Source organism: Myotis nattereri (assembly GCF_964212035.1).
Source record: "Myotis nattereri genome assembly, chromosome: 17".
NCBI lineage: Eukaryota > Metazoa > Chordata > Mammalia > Chiroptera > Vespertilionidae > Myotis > Myotis nattereri.
In genome coordinates this window covers 12,149,424-12,173,619 of record NC_138092.1, presented here as the reverse complement: position 1 = coordinate 12,173,619, position 24,196 = coordinate 12,149,424, and the positions used below count along the sequence as shown (strand labels likewise).

General features: G+C 41.0%; 1 protein-coding gene across 1 annotated transcript in view; it reads left to right on the top strand.

The window, feature by feature from the left end:
* Positions 1 to 216: 216 nt before the first annotated feature.
* RGS22 (regulator of G protein signaling 22) overlaps positions 217 to 24,196 on the top strand; it is a 69,865-nt gene continuing 45,885 nt past the window's right edge. Inside the window, exons 1-9 of the mRNA XM_081111118.1 lie at positions 217 to 379; positions 4,073 to 4,190; positions 6,259 to 6,871; positions 9,140 to 9,301; positions 10,921 to 11,095; positions 16,567 to 16,691; positions 18,263 to 18,377; positions 19,984 to 20,106; positions 20,864 to 20,965. Of these exons, the coding sequence (XP_080967244.1) occupies positions 254 to 379; positions 4,073 to 4,190; positions 6,259 to 6,871; positions 9,140 to 9,301; positions 10,921 to 11,095; positions 16,567 to 16,691; positions 18,263 to 18,377; positions 19,984 to 20,106; positions 20,864 to 20,965 (1,659 nt within the window). The 5' untranslated portion in view covers positions 217 to 253. The remainder of the gene's footprint in view (positions 380 to 4,072; positions 4,191 to 6,258; positions 6,872 to 9,139; positions 9,302 to 10,920; positions 11,096 to 16,566; positions 16,692 to 18,262; positions 18,378 to 19,983; positions 20,107 to 20,863; positions 20,966 to 24,196) is intronic.

Here is a 24,196-nt window from a genome sequence, read left to right as displayed (position 1 = left end):
ATAAATAAAATAAGTTAAAACAATCATTATTAATTTGAAGTTCCATGAATAAGCTGTTAATTTGAGCAGATCCTAGGAGAATCATCTTGCAGAGTTAGGAAGGGAGATTGGCTTGAATACATAAAATAAAGTTTTAGTGTTTTTTTCCCCCACCCTGAATTCCACCATATTTTAAACTTGCTTCAAATTTGTATGCTTTCTAAAATGCAGGTTAGCAAAATTGGTCTCGCAAGTGAGATGGAGTAGATCAGGCATGAATGTCACACTAGATAAAGCTTTTTCTCCCTGGATCACGAGAAAAGTGCCCACTCCACCACCTCCTGTCATTGAAGATGACAATGCTGTCATTATGAAGAAGTTCTATATTTCTCTTGGCAAGGTAAAATATGAATGTTTGTTTGTGAATTAGCACTTCAATAAAACTCATTTTAGAAGCATGCATTTCATTTGTACCACTTGAATAAGGAAAATTATTTCAGATACTTCAAAGGGCAGTTTTAACAAAAATTGTTGTGGCTTTGTACTCACTCATTTGCTCTGCACTCTTTCACCTGAAATGTAATTAGAATTATCCTCATGTGTATGAAGGAACAGATGCAAGATTGAAGAACATGATCATTGTCACCCAGGGAAACATGGGTAACTGAATTATAGAGATGGTTTTATTGTTCATTCAAAATTTTTATTATTTCGATTCTATAACTGTTACTGGGACCCTAATATTTGAGTCCATCAGCCTGGCCCAAAAGAAATATACAAGCAGGAGTTGATCTTTTGCCTCTGATTATCAGATTTTCTCTCTTGGAATACACTTCCAATACACAGTTCTGTACAAAATCCGGAATGTCAAATATGTGGCCCATGTGTTGATACTCTCCTAGTTTCTGTTCATTGCTAACCAATCATGGCAATTTTCCTACTGAGCTATAGGACTTGGCTCCAAAATCTTTTCAACACAGCACTTTAGGCAGGCACTTCCAATTGATCAAAGATGTGATATAAGAGGAAACCTATTTGCCATCTCTGTTGGAATGGACAGACTTATCCTATCTTATTTGAACATTTGTATTCATGTGTAGCTTCTATTTAATTTTGTAGTTTGGCATTTCTATAAGTGATATTTGTTTTAAATTATGCCATTTCCATCATTTCCACTGAGTAATGCTTAGGGATGTACCAAAGGCACATTTTTCTGTCTTATACTCATTTTGAAGGGTTTATTTTTAACTTATATATTATAGAAATGTCAGGAATGTCATAAAATGTGTACTGTGTGAGAGTAGATGTCGGTAATTATGCAGAGGGAAGAATTCACTTGGGGGAAAGTTCTGATTCCCTATATGTAAATGAATCTATATATATATATATATAAAAGCCTAAGTGACCAGAACGACCAGTCGCTATGACAGGCACTGACCACCAGAGGGCAGAGGCTCAATGCAGGAGCTGCCTCCTGGTGGTCAGTGCACTCCCACAACCAACCTCCCATAGCTGGCCAACCTTTCTTGGTCCCTCCCCATGGCTGGCCAACTTCCCCTGGTCCCTCCCTGTGGCTGGCAGGCCCTGGCTGGCAGCCGGCAGCTAGCAGGAAGGCCCCAATCGACCTTGATCTCTGGCCAGGCCTAGGGACCCTCTACCTGTGCATGAATTTTGTGCACCGGGCCTATAGTCAAATATAAGAGAATAAAATTCAAGCTTTTTCTCCCTTCTATTTCTTGTGATAAAAAACTCATTTTGGTCCACTTAATACTTAAACTATCTTCCAAATAGCTTTTGAAGTTTAAGGAATCAAAGATCATTTAAACCATGACACTAGATAGGGATCAATCTTTATGATAATTGGTAACATTTCTTTGGATCTCCAGTTATACCATCTAAACATGAACAATTGATCTATCGCTTAAAAGTGTAAAGTAGAATAGTTAACTGTTTGTATGCCTGACTCACTCCTTCTTTCTCCCCTATCTTCTCTTCTCTTTTTTGTGTGTGCATTTGAAGGAACAAGCACTCTTGCATATTGGTCTCTCTCAATTCCTTGAATATTCCCTAATTGTTTTGGTCTCCTTTCAGTGCTTCGGATACTGCTAGGAATAGAGAAGTCACTTAATAAATATACACTGAAAGAACATATAGGTAATAATAAGTGACTTGGTTTTAAAGGAAGGAAAAGATGAAACAAAAGGAAATTAGTGTCTTTCAACGTATAGGAGCATGAAAAAATAATTTTCCTTCCACTTTTCTGAGTTCTTCTGGCCTGGCTAATAGTCCAATGAACAGAAACAGATTAACAAGGAGAAAATGTCCCAAATGTATTACAGTGTACATGTGGGGTACCAGAATAGAAACCTGGGGATTAACTGGGCCAGCTGAGGTCTATGTGCCATTCTGGACTAAGGAGAAGGGGTCAAGGGTCTGGGTTTTTCCAAAAGAAAGTAGGCAGTTCACAGGAAGAAAGAGCAAACATGTGGCAAACAAATTCTAGCTGGGGACCCTCCCTCTCCCCCCCGAAACCATGGGACACAGAGGGAAGTTCAACAAATGGGCTTTACTGGATTTCTTCCCATCAGCACATGTAGTTCCTATTACTGTGCTAAGGTGCTGCTCCCTTCCATTAGTTGGTTTTTCTACCCAAAGTCCTTTAGGCAGGTAAGGGGGTAGGTCAAAGGTTCTTTCTGAGTCTTTTTGTCTCTTAATAACCAGCTTAAAATCAATATCCCCAACAGCATAGTTAGGGTGGCAAAACTTTTATCCACAGAAAACCTGACCCCTTAGATCAGCGGTTCTCAACCTGTGGGTCGCGACCCCTTTGGGGGTCGAACGACCCTTTCACTGGGGTCGCCTAAGACCATCGGAAAACATATATAATTACATATTGTTTTTGTGATTAATCACTATGCTTTAATTATGTTCAATTTGTAACAATGAAATTGGGGGTCACCACAACATGAGGAACTGTATTAAAGGGTCGCAGCATTAGGAAGGTTGAGAACCACTGCCTTAGAGGGATCAGTGACTAAACATAAGGCACCTCTCATTTCTCTCTCCTGCTTTTGATCTCATTGTGCAGCCTGATTGCTCAGAGAATTCTGCACAATAGTCTGGAAACAGTACCTATTCCACTTGAGTCCTGCCTCTTCTGAGAGTGTTCTTTAGGCTAAGGGCCAACCGGCTGACTCAGTTGGAGAAAGGAGATGAGAGAGCAATGCTGGAAGCTCCCTTTTCTGCTCATGTTGAACGTGGGTTCTCTTAGAAAATAGATGAGAATGTCACTGAGAAACTCAGGCAGAGAAATTTTGCCCAGAAGGCTGAGATAAAGGGCTTCTTAGGACTGGGATTCGAGAAGCTGTGAGTCAGCTTGGGATTTGGGTCAACTGGCTTCAGGGTACATGAAGCAACGGAAAAATTGAAGGCTACATCCGGGGGCAGGTGGAGTCAGGAATCAGTCTTCAGGCAGCGTCCATTCCAAGCAAAGTTATAAAAACCGAATCTAAGGCAAAGTGGCAATTGAGCTTCGAGATGTTTCCTGTGCTACTGAGAGCAATATTAAGTCTGTCATGTTAGGGAGGAGTTGTTAAAAACACTGAGCCAGGTCAGACAGATTTAGGGGCATGAAATATTTGGGAAGGTTGTAAAATGGGAGCTGCTGGCAAAAGATGCATCCAAGGACTCATGAGTCATGGTGTCTACCAAGTTACAGTTAGATAGTACGAAGTGGTAGTGACTCCAGGGGCTGACGTGGCCTGCTTTTGGTGGAAGAGTGAAGCATTTGATGGGTATGGGCTCATTCTATTCCTGTGGGCATCTAATGTGAAATGTATCCGAATTTTGAAATGTATCCTGAAATTTACTCCCCATTATTCTCTTAGCTAATGCTTTTTTTTTCCTGTGTATAATCTTTTTTTTCATGGCATAATTTTCCCCTTACACATTGTACAATGCATATTGAATAATATCATAATGATATGTCCAGGTTTGTGATAGGAAGGAGAGCACTAATCTTACATTAAACACTTGTGCTAAAAAGAACTAAAAAACAAAACAACAAAAAACACTTGTGCTGCTTTCTTCCTAGGCCTCCTATTTAGAAACGAAAGATTGGTTTACATTAGCCAAACAAAGTCAGCAAACAGTGTCAACCTTCCCTGCACTCCACAGCAAAGCTGATTCACCGATGATTTCATCTGTTTCTGGTAAGCAGGAAAGGACAAGAATGACTTCAGAACTCCTCTTTAGGTCTTCTGCTGCTGTCCTAATCTTACAGCACAACATATAGTGGTTGGAAGAAAAATTATCTCCCCCCTCACCCTCCAACTCCACGTTCTACCATTTTTAAGAGGTGACGTGGTATAAGGAAAAGAGGCTGAGTTTAGAATTCAACTCTGATACTTACTGCCTGTGTGACTTTTATAAGTTATTCCATTTCTGGGAGCTTTGCTCTTCTCATCTATAAATTTAGAATAATGATGCAAGCTAAATGGATAGAAAATGCCTGACCTAGTGCTTGGTACCTAAAAGGCAAGCCAGCAAGTGTTTGTCTTGCCTTTATCTCCTATCACAATGTACAAATTCTTCTTATTAAGCCTTTGAAATAAAGTGGGCACAACAGCAGCGTTTCAAGGGGAAGACTTACCATGTGAAAATACTGAGCCTGCATATTTCACTGATTAATGGAAGAGAAAATAGGAGCCGAAGACTGTATCTTTAGAAAAAATAAAAAGACAGTCCATGTGTATTTGTTAGCTTTTATAAAATACTTCATGCCATTTTGTAATTTTATTTACTTATTTTCTTTTTGTTCATCCTCACCTAAGAATATTTTTCCCGTTGATTTTTAGAGAGAGTGGAAGGGAAGGGAAGAGACAGACCGAGAAACATCGATGTGAGAGAAACACATTGATTGGTTGTCTCCTGCATGTGCTCTGACCAGGGTCTGGCCCTTGACCAGAATCGGGCCCACAACTCTTCTTCTGTCGGAGGGCCGATGCTCTTACCACTGACCTAAATCAGCTAGGGCCATTTTGTTTTTAAAAAATATTTGTATTGATTTCACAGAGGAAGAGAGAGATAGAAACATCAATGATGAGAGAGAACCCTTGATTGGCTGCCTCCTGCACACCCCACATTGGGGATTGAGCACACAACCCAGGCATGTGCCCTGATTAGGAATTGAACCATGACCTCCTGGTTCATAGGTCGATGCTCAACCAATGAGCCATGCCGGCTGGGCAAGGGCCATTTAGTAATTTTAATGATAGGTTCTAAGTATGATAGTAATCGAATCTTTCTGATAAAATAGTGAATCTTTAAAAATTGCCAATATGCCTCCAGTTCTGATCTGTTCATGTATGGCCTTGTTACCTATGGTAGCTAATTCTACTTTATCATACAACAGGAAATATTACAGCACATGCAGGCACACCTCAGGGCTATTGTAGATTAGATTCCAGACAACCACAATAAAGCAAATATTGCAATAAAATGAGTCACATGATTTTTTTGGGTTTCCCAGCACATATAAAAGCTGTGCTTACATTATACTGTAGTCTATTAAGCGTTCAATAAGATTATGTTAAAATGTATATACTGTACCTTAATTTAAAAATACTTTATTGCTACCATCATCAGAGCCTTCAGTGAGTCGTAATCTTTTTGTGGGTGGATGATTTTTCCCTGGTAACAACAGAGATCACTGATTACGGGTCGCCATAACAAGTACAATAATAATGGAAAAGTTTGAAATATTGCAAGAATTCCACAATGTGACACAGAGACACGAAGCGGGCAAATGCTGTTGGAAAAATGGTGCCAATAAACTTGCTTCACCTAGAGCTGCCACAAACCTTCAGTTTGTAGTAAAAGACACAATATCTGTGTAGTGCAATAAGATAAAACACAATAAAACACGGTATGCTTCTACAGTTGTTTAATGTACATACTCAAATTCTTTAATAGAGTTGGCCTTTATGTATTGACATCCTATATCAGCATGAATAATTACACATCCTGTGTCGGGCTGTCAAATATTTAGTCCATCGGACCCTATTCCCTTCTCCATCCAGGGAAGACATGGCTAACCCCTGTTGGCAGTTTTTTCTCCAACTGGTCCCAAGTGTAGACTCCTCCTCCAGGCCCTCGTCCATGCAGTCACTGTCTGTGATGATAAACGCATTTGCCATCCTGGCTCTGTAACATCTAGTTTGTATAAAAGTATCTTCTGTATCCATGTATGACCTAATAGCCTTTTCTTATTTAATACAGAGAGTGGCATCTTTGATGATGGAGTTCACCCCAGGATGCAAAAGGATTCATCTAAAGGCACTAGACGCATCTCTGAGTTGGAAGAGGAGGAGGAGGAGGGGTCTATAGCTCTACCAGATACTCCTTCGCATGCTCTTCTGAGAATATACCTTGAAAAGCAACCGGATGCTGAAAGCCAGACATTCCATTTCTCCACTTGTGAAGAATTTTTAATATCCTATATAAACTTTGTTTTAGCAGTAGTAATTAATGAAATCCTTGGCGAGCCATTTAGAGAAGGTCCAGGTTACATAAATTTCAGCAATATAACAGAAGTGATAGTTGATGAGTGTGAGCTTATTTCTGTCAAGGATGATGTGTTACCTGAAACAACTCAACCCACAAAGGAAAAGGCTGAAGAGAGATTAAAAGAAGCAGATTCAAAGCGAGAGAGCCGTGGCTCAGAAGGCCGGGCTGGCTGGTGCATTTCTCACAAAACTTATGACATTGGCAATAGGAAGGAGTTCGAAAGATTTAAGGCATTTATGAAAGGTACATTAGGGGAGAGATATTGGTGGCTATGGATGGATATTGAGAGGTTAAAAGTTCTTAAGGATGCTGGAAGACATCAAAGGTATTGCTATTTATTTTTTATTTTTCAGTAGTTTTAAAAACAAATTGTGGAATATTAATTTAGGTAGCATTCTTTCTCAAGCAGAAATCTGAAATAAATATAAAAATGTAATATATACTTTTAGAGCACTGGTTCTCAACCTTCTGGCCCTTTAATACAGTTCCTCATGTTGTGACCCAACCATAAAATGATTTTCGTTGCTGCTTCATAACTGTAATGTTGCCACTGTTATGAATCGTAATGTAAATATCTGATATGCAGGATAGTCTTAGGCCACCAAAGGGGTCGCGACCCACAGGTTGAGAACCGCTGTTTTAGAGGGATGAGTAATACAATTTATCTATATATATAAAAGCTAAGGGACTGGAACAACTGGTTGCTTTGATGCGCACTGCGGCCCCGATCGGCCTCCTCATCCCAATCAGGGGTGGGGCCAGCTGGCCAACTGCCCTTGGCCCCTCCCCCTGGCCAGCCCCACCCCTGATCGGCACCCCCCCCCCCCCAATCAGGGGCCAGGCCAGCCGGCCAACTTCCTGTGGCATCCCCCCACCCCCTGGCTGGCATGGCCCTGATTGGGCCCTCCCACCCTAATCAGGGTCAGGGATGGCCAGCCAACCTCTCACGTCCCCTCCCCACAGCTGGCCAGACCCCACCCATGCACGAATTCATGCACCAAGCCTCTAATTTTATTATAATAATATTGATCCCACTAGTTCTGTGATCTCAAAGTTTTTGGATACTAACAGCAGCAATTATTTGGGTTTGCATAATTTTCCCCCCAGAGATTCTAAACCTGCTTTCAAATTTATCATTCTGTTTTATTTTTATAACATTTCAGTGATATATTTTTATGGAAGAAATTATGTTATATATCTCACTGGCATAATATACCTTATATAAAAGATACCTTATAACAATGTAAGGACCTGCTATTTCTAGCGTCTGCTGGATTAAAAATTTTCATGATCTTTAATTGGATGCCACTTAGAATTGTATATCTGAATGAGATGTCTACCAGATACCGTACTGGATAGCCTCTAGAGAGCCCCCTGGAGGTCAGCTGGGGTGCAGGCCTTTGTGTGGCTGCTGTGTATGTTTTAGACCACAGTGAGTCTTTTTTTAAAATATACTTTTATTGATTTCAGAGAGGAAGGGGGAAGGAGAGAGAGATAGAAACATCAGTGATGACATGAGAATCATAAATCAGCTGCCTCCTGCACGCCCCCGACTGGGGATCGAACCTGCAACCCGGTCATGTGCCCTTGACCGGAATCGAACCCGAGATCCTTCAGTCTGCAGGCCAATGAGCCAGCCCAGCTAGGGCCACTGTGAGTCTTAAGAACCCCGAGAGGACCCTGCTTTAGGAGAGTCCTTACCTTGTCTGTGTTTTTCCTAATCTGCTCTGAAGCAGATCAACGATAGCAGATTGCAATTCTCACTAAGGATTTAGTACGTCTCACTGAGTATGTACTCATGATTGGTCCATTCCAGTCATTCCAGTGGCGTTGAGACCGTAGAACTCATGGTTACACTAGTTATAAGAGCAGGGGTTACCAAGTGGTTGGAGGTGAAGCATGACCTGATTGATGCTGAGGTGGAAGGAAGCCACGGCCACTTTTCAGGACACATTAGGGAAGTTAGATGCAAACAACCTACCGAGGTTCTCCAGGATCAGTATTGTATTAGTTCCTGTTGTTCACGTAACAAATTACCGCACATGTATTGACTTGAAGCAACATGAATGCATTCTCTTACAGTTAGGAGGTTAGAAGTCTGAGATGGATATGCAGGGCAGCCGTCCTTCTGAAGGCCCAGGGGAGAATTCATTTCCTGGCCTTTTCCCCGGATCCTGGTCCCTTCCTCCATCTTCAAAGCCAACAGCATACAGTCTTTTCTCTTCTCTAACCTCTGCTTCTTTCCTCACTTTTTTCTCTATGGCTCTGACCCTCCTGCCTCCCTCTTAGACCTTTCGAGTATGTAGGACTACCTAGCTCATACAGGAGAATTTCCTCACAATCCTAATCACACCTTCAGAATCTCTTCTAAGGCACATAACATCCGTAGGTTCTGGGGATTAGAACACGGGCATCTTTGCAAGGCCAGTTGCTCAGCCTATCCAAGTTGTCCAGCCACTCCCACGCTGGTACACCTGTAACTTAGCATTGGTTTTGAGGTGGCGCGTGACTTTCCTCAAACATTTTGAAGTGAAAATATCTGGCTTGTTGAATGTTGAACATTGTATCGATGTGTGCATGTGTTTTATTGCAGACATCTTGAAAAGATGAAAAAAAGCTATCTAGTGAGCAGCGGAGATCGCTACCTTTCTACAGAAACCTTAACACAACTTAAACTGCTAGATGGCTCTCAGTGGAATAAAGAACACTTAATAAATATTCAGACTGAAGTTGTAAAACCCTTACTTCTGTATTGGTAAGAAAAATTATATGACTCAAAGCTACCTGCTTTCACCTTCTTAGGCTAGTTACAAGTTATACTTTTAAAAATATGTAATTTGTGGAAATTTAGAGTGACAACAGTAAGGCTGACAGTACTTATGCACCATTTTAACTGTGAGCACATCTCTCTACACCTGACCTTTTTATGGTTGGTATGTCATCAAATTGATGTGGTGTGTGTGTGTGTGTGTGTGTGTGTGTACATGTACATGTAGCTAGAGTTACAGGTTTGTCATTTCAGTAAACATTTTTTAAACACTATCAGCCAAATGTGCTAAGGATACAAGAGTAAAACATGGTCAAGTCCAGTGGTTATAGTCTAGTTGGGAGGAACGTATATATGAAATAAGTGTAATAAAAAGAGAGTGGTGAATATACAAGATACCGAGAAGAGGCAGTATTTCAACAGGGACTCGTGGGACTCTAAACAGAAGAGAATGGAAACAGAAAAGGTGTGCCACTTGGGGACCAGTGAGCTGTCCATTGTGGCTGTGATGGATCCAATTATGCCACTTAGCTTAAATGTTCCAGTGGTAACCTCAAAGCTTTCAGGATAAAGTTCAGATTCCTTAAGTTAGCAAGTAAGGTCATAATGATTTGTCCTTGCCCACTTCTCTGTTATCATCTCCCATTTAGGTATTCCATTTTACTTATAAGCTTTGTATTATCCCATTTCTCTTCATTTCTTTAAAAAACATATTTAAGATACAGAAAGGTATAAATTATACTATAGTGGGCATCTGTGTACACACCACCCAACTTAATAAAACATTTACTAATACAATAAGAAACTTTCATTTTTTTTTTTTACTTTTTAAAAACATGTTTTTTATTGACTTCAGAGAGAGGAAGGGAGGGGAGAGAGAGATAGAAACATCAGTGATGAGAGAGAATCATTGATGGGCTGCCTCCTACATGCCCCACATTGGGGATCGAGCCCACAACCCAGGCATGTGCCCTGACTGGGAGTTGAACCATGAACTCCTTGTTCATAGATTGATGCTAAATCACTGAGCCATGCTGGCCAGGCCATAGTATACTTTAGCAGTATACTTAACATTATAAAATGTTTAATATTTTAAAGTGTTACTTGCATCCACCAGTATTTATTTGCTACTCTAAGTAAATACTAAACTGTCTTACAATGATCACAGGTGCATTTTATGTTCATTTTATTAGAAACTGTAAGGCCCTGGCTGGTTTGGCTCAGTGGATAAAGCCTTGGCCTGTGGACAGAAGGGTCCGGGTTCGATTCCAGTCAAGGGCACATGAAATTTTCTTAATCAAATTGGTATATAGATTCTCTTTCTTATCATGGAGATGATAATTTAAATGCAACTTTAAAAATTTTTTTTCTTCTGTATATGAGTGTACATTGCCTCTTTATGTGAATGAATGTTATTTCAGGCAGTTGATGTATCATAGAAAAATGTGTTTTTTAAAGCCAAGCAGCAGGAAAAAAAAGTAGAAATTATTAGAAAAGGCCATGGCAAGACTGATAATTGTGAGCCTAAGTATTATACACTTTGTGAGCTCTTGATTTTTGAGGCTTATTATGTAGTTTAATCTTAAATTTATTTTCCTCTCAACCAGGGCACCACGATTCTGTGTTACACATTCATCTGCAATAAGGAAAGCCAGTGCTGAACTGAGACTGTGGCACCGCCGTCAAGAGAAACCAAGGGAGGATATTGACCCTTTCCCACAGATAGCAACCCTTTTGCCATTAAGACCTAAATCTTGCACGCCACAGATATCTGATACGGAGGTAGGGTGTACATGGATACTTTGATCTCTTTATTTAGTTTATAGGAAAACGTACATGCTTGGGTTTTGTACACTAAATCTTAAGTTTCACCATAGGCTCCTCTCTGTCTTTCTCTCTCTCCCTCTCTTTCTCATTGTTAATATACATGCTGCAACAATCCTTTATAATAAAAGTCTAATATGCTAAGTGTCCATCGGCCATTCAACCAATCAGAGCGTAAAGTGAACATTTAATGATATGCTAGGGCTGCTCAACTGCTCGCTATGATGTGCACTGACCACCAGGGGTAGACTCTCCGACCGGTAGGTTAGCTTGCTGCTGGGGTCTGGCCGATCAGGATTGAGTGAGACGGGCCAGATACGCCCTGGAGTCCTCCCATGGTCCTTCCCCGCTTGCCAACCTCCTGTGTCCCTTCCCAGACCCAATCCTGCACTGGGAGGGGTCCCTCGGCCTGGCCTGCACCCTCTCGCAATCTGAGCTGAGGGACCTTCCCCACCCCAGTGCACAATATAATAAAATGCTATATAATAAAAGGCTAATATGCAAATGGACTGAACAGCAGAATGACCAGTCGCTATGACACACACTGACCACCAGGGAGCAGATGCTCAATGCAGGAGCTGCCCCCTGGTGGTCAGTGTGCTCCCAGGCTCACAGCTGGCGAGTGCAGCAGCGGTGGTGGGAGCCTCTCCTGCCTCCATGGCAGCACTAAATATTCTGACTGACAGCTTAGACCTGCTCCCCACAGCGGGCCTAAGCTGTCAGTTGGACATCCCCTGAGGGCTCCCGGACTTCAAGAGGGCAAAGACCAGGCTGACCTGCCCTGCCCCGAGTACATGAATTTTGTGCACCAGGCCTCTAGTTAGGGAATAAGAAAACCTATAATCTGTTTACCAGGCAGCCAAAGTGATCCTTTAAAATTACAGGATCATGTCACTTACCTGCTCAAAATTCTCTAGTGGCCTCCTCCCTCCCTCAGAATAAGCATTCAAAGTCTTTACACAGCTGTGCCTGCCTCTGCTAACCTGTGGACCTAATTTCCTACCACACTTCTCTAACTTACTCCACTCCAACTGCGATGGCCTCTGCTTTTCTCTGAACACACCAAGCAAGAACCCAGGAGCACTGCACTTGCTGTTCCTTCATGTGGAGCGCCCTTCCCCCAGGTGTCCACGTGGCTTGCCTCCTCTCTCACTCTAGGTGTCTGCTCAGTTGTCACCTATTCAGAGAGGCTATCCTCGACTCTTCTAAAGAAGCACACCTGTGTAGGACAGCATGGTGCCCTCCATCACTACATCCTCTGCTCTGCTTTATCTTGCTTTACTGTGTACTGTGACCACATAATTTGTTTATTGTCTTTCACCTCCTAGTAGAATATAAGGATTTTTCTCTGTTAACTGCTCATCCCCAGTGCCTAGAATAGTGCCTGAAACATAATAGTTGCTTAATAAATATAAATCAGATAAATGAATAAGAAATAACAACAGCAGAATTGGAAGTAGTGAGTATTCTTTCACACTAGAGAAGATTAGAGTAGTACAAAAAGATAAGGGGGGCGGAGTCCAAAAAGAGAAGAAAAGTTAACCAACTTTATACAGAACAAATAATTACTGCGGCGTTGGCACAGAGATGCAACAGCTGTGGCTAAGATCTGCATTTCAGAAATACAGAGACTTACTAATGGTGGCCTTTAAACATGTGACAGAATGTTCAGTATTGTTGGCCATAGTCACAAAGAACCCCTTTAAAAAAGAGTATATTCAGGATGTCTTATTTTAAAAGCAGGAAGATGTGTAATATATTTTTAAAGTTTTACTTCAGTAAGTAGTGTTTTCGAGCTGGAGAGATTTTCGTTTTTCTGTCAGTGGTCTGTTAATCCTAGGTGCATAGGAATTATAATCACACAGAGAGCTTTTAAAATATACTGATGCCTGCCCCACCAGTGTGGCTCAGTGGATGAGCATCAACCCATGAACCAGGAGGTGTCGGTTCAATTCCTGGTCAGGGCCCATGCCCAGGTTGTAGGCTCTCTCCTCAATGTGGGGTGTGCAGGGGGCAGCCAATTCATGATTCTCTCTTGTCATTGATGTTTCTATCTCTCTTTTTTCCTCTCTGTGAAATCAATACAAACATATTTTAAAAAATGAAATATACTGATGACTGGATCTCACCTTCAGAGATTCTGATTTAATTGATCTGGAATGGGTCAGAGTCACGTTGTAAAAATAGTGGGTTGGCTTAGAACTGAGGTTTTCAATGTGTCTGAACATTAGAATCACCTTTTAGAGCTACATTTTAATCAGATATCTAGGTGGTTTGCGCTGCTCTAGGCTGGTGGCTCTCCAGCATATGGAGGAGTCATTTGAAGAGCTTTCAAAACAGAAGCACTTGGGCTCCACCTGGAAATCAAGATTCAGTAGGTCTGGGTGGGGCCAAGAACTTGAATTTCTAAGAAATTCGCTCCCAGGTGGTACTCTTGCTATTGGTCTGAGGACCACACTTTGAGTTAGTGTCACTTGTGTGCCCTAATGATTTCTCATTGTCTTGACCTGTTCCTGACCTTAGACCTTGTGACCTCTTTGTATGCCACTCCCCTGATTAACCTTCCCTGTTAGGCCATGGAACTCAGTGACAGAGTCACCACGTCAACACACCTCTTAGAGGTATAGTATAGGGAACACGTCATCTGGTAACGTGTGAACATTTGTACAAATAACATTTGTGCAGCGTGTGAGAACTAAGGCAGAAGAAAAAGTGAGCGGTGTGGTTAATGCAATGAGAGAGCCGTGTCAAAGGAGTGGGGGGAGAGTGGCTTCTGTGAACAGGACCATGGCCTCCCATCTGTTCCCTTCCTTGGCTTCCCGATATCATGGCCGTACTTTGTCACTCGTGTTCTCTAGTTGGGTAACTCATTCTGCTCTCACTCTGTCTTTCCTTAGCAGAAAACACTCGAAGAAATAGAGCTCAATTCTGTTTTCTTTATTTTCCCCATTTTAAAAGTGGAGGTCTAATTTATATACTATAAAATGCACCCTTTTTAGTGTAGACTTCTGTGAATTGTGACAAATGTGTACATGAGTGACTACCTTCACAATCACAACACAGAGCGTTGCCTTCACCCACCGACCCCCTACTCTGTGCCCTTCGGTCAGGCTCTTCCCTGTCAGTTACCCGCTGGCTGCTTTTCTAGTTCTCACCTGAGTCAGAAACTAAAAAATTTCAATTTAGGCTTTTCTCTGATGTATTTTACTTAGCCTAACACCCTCTAGGACAGTGATGGCAAACCTTTTGAGCTCGGCGTGTCAGCATTTTAAAAAACCCTAACTTTGGTGCCGTGTCACATATAGAAATTTTTTGATATTTGCAACCATAGTAAAACACAGACTTATATTTTTGATATTTATTTTATATATTTAAATGCCATTGAACAAAGAAAAATCAACCAAAAAAATGAGTTTGTGTGTCACCTCTGACACGCATGTCATAGGTTCGCCATCACGGCTCTAGGTTCAAATGTTGTTCCAAATGGCAAGATTTCATTCCTTTCTATGGTTAATGTTACACTGTATATATGTATCACAGGTTCTTTATCTACTCGTCTATGGATGGACACCTGGGTTGCTTCCATTGTATGATACACATTTAATAAGCTCACCTACCTCTGGTCCCACTTGTTTATTGAGTGCTGCTTAATGTCATGCTGTGTTCAGAATTACCAAGACAGACGTGATCCCTGATACCTAGGAAGTTATATGTAAAACATACCTAAGTAAATAATTTTGCTTGTGGAATTCATAAAAGAACATTAGTAATTAGGCAGCCAGTGTGTGTGTGTGTGTGTGTGTGTGCGCGTATGATTTTATTATTTGTTCTGGATAATAAAGCATCACAAATACATTCCTTGTTCTCCAGTGGCATATATTAAATTCTAATTCTAATGGAAGTTGACATAATTTTACACTTTTTTTCCAAATTATGAAAATAATAAAATTACTGGAAATTTGGAAATTAGGGAGATCAATCATCCTGATCTCACCTATTTCTAGATAACTATTTATTTTCTCTTAGGCTTGTTGTGAATTTTTAGTTTTAATACACTTACGCTATTGTGTTCTGATCATTTATTTCCCTTTTTATTGAATTTATATTATACAGGTTTCAGCACTTGTATTGTGCGATTATAAGTCATCTGTATTTGTATTGTGTGATCACTACCCCAAGTCAAGTCTCCATCCATCACCATTCACCCCCTTCTCCCCCTCTCCCCCTGGTGATCACCACACTGTTGTTTGTGTCCATAAGTTTTTTTCTTTTTATCCCCTGAATATGTCCACTCCCCTCTCCCCCATAGCTGTCAGCCTGCTCTCTGAGTCATGGAGGTGGTGGAGGTGGAGGTGGAGGTGGAGGTGGTGGTGGTGGTGGAGGTGGAGGTGGTGGAGGTGGAGGTGGAGGTGGAGGTGGAGGTGGAGGTGGTGGTGGAGGTGGAGGTGGTGGAGGTGGAGGTGGAGGTGGAGGTGGTGGAGGTGGAGGTGGTGGAGGTGGAGGTGGAGGTGGTGGTGGAGGTGGTGGTGGAGGTGGAGGTGGAGGTGGTGGTGGAGGTGGTGGTGGAGGTGGAGGTGGAGGTGGTGGTGGAGGTGGAGGTGGAGGAGGTGGTGGAGGTGGTGGAGGTGGAGGTGGAGGTGGTGGAGGTGGAGGTGGTGGAGGTGGAGGTGGTGGAGGTGGAGGTGGAGGTGGTGGTGGAGGTGGAGGTGGAGGTGGTGGTGGAGGTGGAGGTGGAGGAGGTGGTGGAGGTGGTGGAGGTGGTGGTGGAGGTGGAGGTGGTGGTGGAGGTGGAGGTGGAGGTGGAGGTGGTGGTGGAGGTGGAGGTGGTGGAGGTGGTGGAGGTGGTGGAGGTGGAGGTGGAGGTGGTGGTGGAGGTGGAGGTGGTGGAGGTGGAGGTGGAGGTGGTGGAGGTGGAGGTGGTGGAGGTGGAGGTGGAGGTGGTGGAGGTGGTGGAGGTGGAGGTGGAGGTGGTGGAGGTGGTGGAGGTGGTGGAGGTGGAGGTGGTGGTGGAGGTGGAGGTGGTGGAGGTGGTGGAGGTGGTGGAGGTGGAGGTGGTGGAGGTGGTGGAGGTGGTGGAGGGATTGAGCAAGAAATAGAACTCATGGACATGAACAATATGTGGTGATTTCAGGGGGAAAGGGGTAGAGATAGAAGAGGATTTGGAGGGGGTAAATAAACGGTGATGGGAAAAATAAACTTTGCAAAAAAAATAGCTATAGAGGTTTCAGCCTCCTGGTTTCATAAAAGTGGGAGTTTGAAAGAAGGACGTTTTTATTATAGTGGGAAGCATAGTCGGTGATAGAGTGAGGGAGGAAATCCTCTAGTGATCAGAACAAATTCTAGGTATATGTGCCGAGCTATGCTGTATTCTTTCCCTTTTTAAAAACGTGCTCATTTTTCACTTTGTTCATTATTTTACCACCTTTTAGAAAGAAGAATCCAGTTTAGTACCACTTCCTACATCTCCCAAGAAACCGTCTACAGCAAGCCAAAAGCCCTGGAAAGGCGAGACTCAGCGTTCCATTTCTCCTAAGGATAGCGTGACTGAGAAAGGGTAGGTGCGGCTCTCCTCCCTTCCTCCCTTCCTCCCTTCCTCCCTTCCTCCCTTCCTCCCTTCCTCCCTTCCTCCCTTCCTCCCTCCCTCCCTCCCTCTCTCCCTTCCTCCCTCCTTCTTTCCTTTTCTTTCTTTCTTCAACTTTGCTGAATTCAATTATTAGTTCTAAAAGATTTTTGGTGGAGTCTCTAGAGTTTTCTATATATAACATTATGTTCTGCAAATAGTGACAGTTTTGCCTCTTTCTTATTTGGGCATCTTTCATCTGTATACACCAAGGTTGCAAGTTCAGTCCCTGGTCAGGGCACATGCAAGAATCAACCACTGAAAGCATAAATAAACTGAACCACAAATTGATCTCTCTCTCTCTCTCCCTTCTCTCTTTCTCTCAAATTAAAAAGAAAGGTATCTGCTACGTGGGTGAATAAGGGCAGACACTGAAGCGTGCTGTGCTGTATTTTGTCTGAGAAACTGAAACATGCTGTGCCTACATTTTACCTGAGAAGAACCTGTAAAGTGGTCTGCTGGTAGAATGGAGTGGAATTAGATTTGTGAGGTGGAGCAAGCGTGTTTTATGGATCTGGAAAGTAAGGTTTAGAATAATTGCAGTGGTGTGTGAGTAAGGGAGCAGGATAAGAAAATATTTTTTAAAATGGCCTGCTCTGGCCAGTGTTGCTAAGTGTTAGAGTGTCAGCCTGCACACCCAAGGGTTTCGGGTTTGATTTCTAGTCAAGGGCATGCACCTGGGTTGCAGTTTGCTCCCTGCCCCTGCTTGGGGGCGTGTGGGGAGCAACCAGTAGATGTGTCTCACATCAACGTTTCTGTCTCTCCCGCCTCCTCCCTCCCTCCTTTTCTTTCTTTGAAAAGCAATGGGGAAATGTCCTTGGGTGAGGATTAACAAAAAATAAAAAAATAATAATAATATCCTAAATCGTTAATCTAACTCCAAAGTCTTCCATTATCTTATCTCAAACTACCATATAGAAATCCTTATTGTGAGAATTACATATGAGAATGTGAGTTACATTGTAGCAGATGTTCACTTAACTGTTAGTGTTCCCCTGCTCTAAGCAAATTAGTTAACTTGCTGCCTTTTAAACAGGCGTTTCCTGCCTACCTTTATATATTGCTCATTATTCTCCCCATCTAAAAGAACCCCTGTAAACACACACACACACACACACACACACACACACACACACACACACACACCACCCCCACCATTATCTCCTATCCATTTTTCAGGGAAAGTCTCATTTCTTTATTTACTAATATACCTCAAAGGAACCTCTCATTCTTAGACTCCTGTAGCACTTATTATCCATCCTAGTCATTTGGCAACTATAATATATTCTTGAATTCATTCAAACGATAGTTATGGTGTTAACAGTTTTCTTTCTGCATACTGCATTCTCTCAACTAATTCCTCAGGACTGGACCTGATGCTTACACTTGCTTTTGTTTTTTCTAATTCTCTTACAACGCTAAGAAGCACTTCTGAGGTTTGGTGCCATGTATACCAGAGGCGCTCAAAATATGCCCGTTGATCCATTAGTTCTCATCTAATTTAGGTCAAGGCAGATGTCAGAGAGATGCAATGTTATTCATTTGACATCCTACACCGACATTTCGGAATGCCTGAAGCCCGAGCTAGAGAGGAGGTTTACTTACTCAGAAGAACCTTTGGTAAGTATTTTGAGGACTGAATAATCTTATTCCTCATTTAACTGATCAGTGTCCCTTGATTTTAGAGAATTTTTATTGATTTACCATAACATTTTTTCTTTATAAGCAACACATTTTATTTTTTCCTCATGGCAAGATTTTTTACACAAAAATTTCTTCTGTTTCCTTTTGTAGTACCATGTTGCTATATATCCCCTAGAGGCCCGATGCACGAAATCTGTGCAAGAGTAGGCTTTCCTTCCCCCGGCTGCTGGCACTGGCTTCCCTCTGGTACCAGCGAGCTGGGCTTCCCTCATTGCCCCGGCTTCATCCGGAATGTCATCTGGAAGGACGTCCAGTCTAATTAGCATATTATACTTTTTTGTTATAGATTGATTGCTGTTTTCAAAAACAGCTGTGTTCTGGTTTTGGTATGAGGACACTTCAAACACAAAATAAGACTCTCTAGGATTTTAAGTTTTTAACACGATAAAAAATAATATTTGATGTTATGTTTTGGAAGCGTCAAATTTTTATGAAGTACTTTTTATGAAGTATTTTTGTAGTGTGGCTACCTTGAAAATGTGGACTTAACACACCAACTCTAGATGACAATTTCACATTCCCTAAAGATTATACTTTAGCTTGGTATTCCCGATATAATCTGAACACTTCGATATGATGTTGTATAACTATTTTATTCTATGCAAACAGTTCTCCTTTTCTTCTAATTAGGTATTCTTCCTACCAAAATAATGATTTTTCGTTTTGGAATGCCAATGCTTAGACATCATAAAAACATTGAATTCTCACCTCAGAATTTGTTTAGTAGGACGATAGAGAGGCAGAGAGACACTATAACAAAGAGAGAGCAAGAACCGTAATTAAACCCCAAATGGTTTATGCCACAGTTACTTTAAGATTAGAAAGAAGTCCAGGTTCCAAACAACAAATAGCAAAGAGTTAATATGAATGTAGGTGCCCTTTTGGATTCTAGAGTCACTCTTGTGCTTGAAGAAATAAATGGGCAGCTCTCTGTGTTTCAAGAATGGTATTAGGGTTGCCAACTTTATTGGCAGGGAAGCCCATAAATAGCAGTTTTATGAGAACTTCTACTGTCATTTACGCCCTGACGGCCGTGACCTGTATGGGGTGAGACTATCCAGAGAGGGAACCCCTCCCCCTGAAGACTGTTAATGAGCAGCATTGAGAGGCCTTGAAGATAGTTCTTTTTATAACTTTCTTGTAGCTATTATCGCATCACTTCAAGGCTAAACTAACAGTAAACATGCAGGAAGGAGGCCACCAACAGTGATTTGGGAGACTCCTAAAATGGTATCGCTGTGCCTGAAACAAGAAAATCGTTGAGATTGCAACGTCGTTCTAACATTAAGCTTGAAATCCGATTGGTTTAGGATAAAATGAACTCGGCTGCTATCCTTGGCTCCAGAAATGAACCTTATATGACAGTCAGATGCAAACATACTGCATTGATTACATACATGGGACAAAAATAAAATAGTCCTCTGGGACATGACAGCCTCACAGAATTTATGAAACCAGTTGTGCAATGCCATAAAAATGACAATGTTTCGGGTGGATCATGGCCTTCTGTTTTGTTATCTAGGTTAAAACCATGGCAGATGGTGCCTTGGGAGGATCTGACATGGAAAATTTGTTGCAATCGTTGTATGTAGAGAATAGAGCTGGATTCTTCTTTACTAAATTCTGTGAGCATTCGGGGAACGAGGTAGAAAATTATTATTTTAAACATAATTTTATACTTCATTTTAAAATAAAGGTTGAAATAATTCAGTACTCACATAATTATACTAGATGTTAACATTCCATCTCTGGTAAGAAATTTCATACTAAATATTTGGGTTCACTACCCTACTTAAATTTTAAAAAAGTAAAATACAGATAGACAAGAATTGACTTGCACTGTTAACAGTTCATTTTCCTATAACTTTGTTTCAGTGTAATACATTCTATTCAGAGTTGATTTCTGAATAGAATGTATTTTATAGTTTCATTTTTGATAATTATGAGAATTACAAATTACAGTGGGTAGTGGCAAACTTGTTTTTTAGTGTTGTTGTTTTTTAATCAGAAAGTCTTCACTTTCCTCAAATGAAAAGTATTTCACTAGTTTAAATGAAGAGTTCTGTTTGGTTCTGGTATGATGTACATTTGCCCATATATATCAAAATACCTTTAGATTTGGGGTTCGTGCCAGAAATATGTGATTGCTCTTTGTTAACTAGAACACTTACTATTTTAATGACCAATTATATGAGAAGAAGCACACATGCAAAAATATAATGTTCTAGTGAGTACCAATAAATATTTTGTATGTTGCCAATTTGTGATAAAATAGAAAACTATCTTAAATGGAACATGATTTATGGTAACAGCAAGAAGCAAAAGCAGTTGTTTACATCTGAAGTCAGAGCCTTGCAGAGCTTTAATAATTGGGTGGTCATCTGTGCTTTTTCCATCGGCAGCTGTGGAAGAACAGCGTGTACTTCTGGTTCGACCTACAGGCTTATCATCAGCTTTTCTACCAAGAAACACTTCACCCTTTTAAAGTATGCAAGCAAGCCCAAGTAAGTAGTAAATAATGCTGGCTCCCTGCGAGGCTCTGAGGACACAGAGAAATGAAAAATTGTGTCCAGCCCCAAACAAGAGAAATCTGGGAGTGCAGGCACAAAGCAACAATTAAGTTTTTGCCACGGGGATCACTTTATTGAAATGTCAGCAGAAAATTGTTTTTATCATCTGGTCTGTGGGTTCTCGGTTTTATCTTTTTTATTTGGTTGCTTTCTTTTCTCTTTGCTGCCAATATTCTTTCTTTTCTTTTCTTTTCTTTTCTTTTCTTTTCTTTTCTTTTCTTTTTTTTAATTTATGCCTTTTGGTTTGGTCATGAGTGATTTAGAAGAGAACCCCGAGAGAGGATATGCAATGAATCATGGAAGTGATGGGGAGCGGAGGCATTGACAAAGCTGTTCTCTGAGCTTCCTGCAGAAATTGACTGTTGGATACACTAAAGCTGCTGACCTGTCTAAAGGGAGGGAAAGAATGTTGACTGTGGTGTAGGCCCTGTGTGTCGCCTGGGCTTCTGTGCTACACACGATATAAGGCAGATACTCAGAGAAAAGACTATCTCTAGACCTCCCTGAAGCAGAATAGAAGAGGAGGGGGAAATGGAGGCTGAACAGAGGATTCTCTGTGAAGGGAGGCAGAGTGGCCAGTTGTTTTGTTTTGTCGTGTGTGTGTGTGTGTGTGTGTGTGTGTGTGTGTGTGTGTGTTGTGGAAGAAGGAGAGGGACTAGAATTATGAAACTGACTTTTCAGTTTTTTTATATTCTTAAGCTCTTCTGATCTTTTATAGAGAGAGGTCGTCAAGCCTCGAAAACTGCTCATCACTTTGGGTTCTGTTAAACATTTCAACGGTCCTTAAAATCTGAATTAACCCCATTCCAGAGGAACTCTCCCTGAACAAGGCTGAGATGAGCTCTGTCGTGTTATTTTTTACCCTGCCGTCATCTTATTTAGGGCATCCGAGAACACTGCTGCATGTTTGCTGCTCCTTCCACCACCCTGACTCTGGCGTTAATGACTGTGCTTTGCAAATCAGCGGACAGAACTTGGTACTTTTTACCGTGAGAATAAGAGCTTCAGTTTTACACAGCCCAGCTCTGGCTTCATGAAATCATGAATTTTATCTCTAACTTGCTAGTACCATTTTCTGAGACCACACAGCTAGCTCTTCTGCTTGTTAATCCTTTACCTGTGATTCTCTATTTATCATTCTCCCCCTAACCTATTGCCCCTGTCTGCTAAAGTACCATCCGTTATTTTTATTATGTTTTCACTACTACAAAGCGTACTCCAAAAATCTTCAGTGGCTCAATTAAGTGGGATCTTTGTTGTCGTAATCACCATATTTCCATCACTTGTAAAAGAGGAAATTGTATTTGAGCTTAGTAGACTTATTAATTCTTAGTAATGATGTTATTCAACCAGCTATGAGTAATTGTGAAACAGGATACAGTCAGGTTTTATCCATTCTGAGATGGATGATTCTGTTTGGGGATTACCAAGGTCCATAAACTTTTTCTTCTTTTGTAGGTTATCTTTTGGGGCCTCAAGGTGGGGTGGGTGGAAGGGAACATTGGAGAAATTGGCTTTAGTGAGAAATAAAAGGAGAAAGTCATGTGTTATTCTCTTGGTTACTTTATTTAATTTTTAGTTAGTGGGACAATTATCTAAATTTGTTTAGGTTTTAATTACTTTAGATTTCTGTGCCTCCCGATATAAGAATTGACTAATACCATAGCTCTATAGATTTATTTCACAGTATAAAATACCATTTATGTCTTTATAATAGAAATGTATGGCTTTCTTTCATGGTACATTTAGCTATAGATCTTTGGGTTGATAATGCTGACGGCAGGACGTTATCAGCTGGTGCTGTGTTAAAGTGGCTATGAACTTGATTTTGTATTGTTTTTATACATCTGGCAAGCTGTATGTTTATCTGTCCTTTTATTTCTTTAAGCACTTGAAACATATATGGTAGTCTGTAGCTGCATTATTTATCTATTCCTGCACAATAGTATTATAACTTTGTGGCTTAAAACAGAGTTGATTCCAAAGGCGTACATGCTTTTATGTATGCTAGTAGGCAGATTATATCCCTTGAAGTTTATTACCTCAATAAATATTGCAGACGTATCTGTAGGCAAACTAGTTGGGGTGTGTGTGTGTGTGTGTGTGTGTGTGTGTGTGTGTGGAGGGGGGTCAGTGACAATGATTTAACATGACTAACTGAGGTTAGGAGTTGGAACTACAGTCTTGGGCACGCCCTGAAGACTTTCCTACATGGCTTCAACAGAAAAGTGTGGTGAGAAACCAATTGAAATGGTTTTGGCAAGGAGTAAGGGAATCTATAAGGCGGGGATACAGGCTGACTCTAGCAACAATTTACCAGGGGACTATCTATGACTGCTAAGCTTTGGGGCCTACATTGCATCCCAGATAGCCCTACTGCTTTCTGACATTACATTCCTGCTTCGGTGATAGGGTACCTAGAATAAAATGAAGCAGATCTGGGCACCACTGTATTTTGTAACTTCCATCTTTGTAGAAATCTTTCAAACGCACTGTATCCCTATAAAAACTATGCATTTAGAATTTACCACTCTGGACAACAGATACATTGGGATTTTAAAAAATTAGTAAGCATGTATGATTCATAACTATACATGTTTACACATATGTATATACATATACAAACATGTACAAAATTAAAAATATTTTTAATGGGAAGGAGGAAGAGAGAAAAAAACAGTAAAAATGAGAGCCTATGAGAAAAATAATGTGGAGCATGTAGGAATTAGTGGGTTAGACCGTAGGTAAGGATGAAATGGAAATGAGAAATAAGAGGATTGCTAGGTAAATTCACAGCTCTTCTACCACAAAGTCCTGTTAATATAAAGATATTCTTGCATCAGTGTGAGGTTTTTGCCTTATTGATTTGAACATTAGAGTAACATATTGTTATATTCATGTGTCGCCTAAATCAGAGTCTATATGACATAGAAGGGAAAAAATCACAGAACTTGCGATGGAAACACATGAATTTAAGTCACATTATGGTAGTTATTGGCTGGGTAAGTCGGTCACTTTAACAAGCCTCAGTTTCATGTTTTGAAAAATGAAGGTAGTAATAATGTTTTACATTTTATTTCCTCCTATTTCTGTTTTCACCCTTCTAATTTGAACACATATACTAAAATTAACAAAGTACACAATCATTATATTTATTGTCCTCTC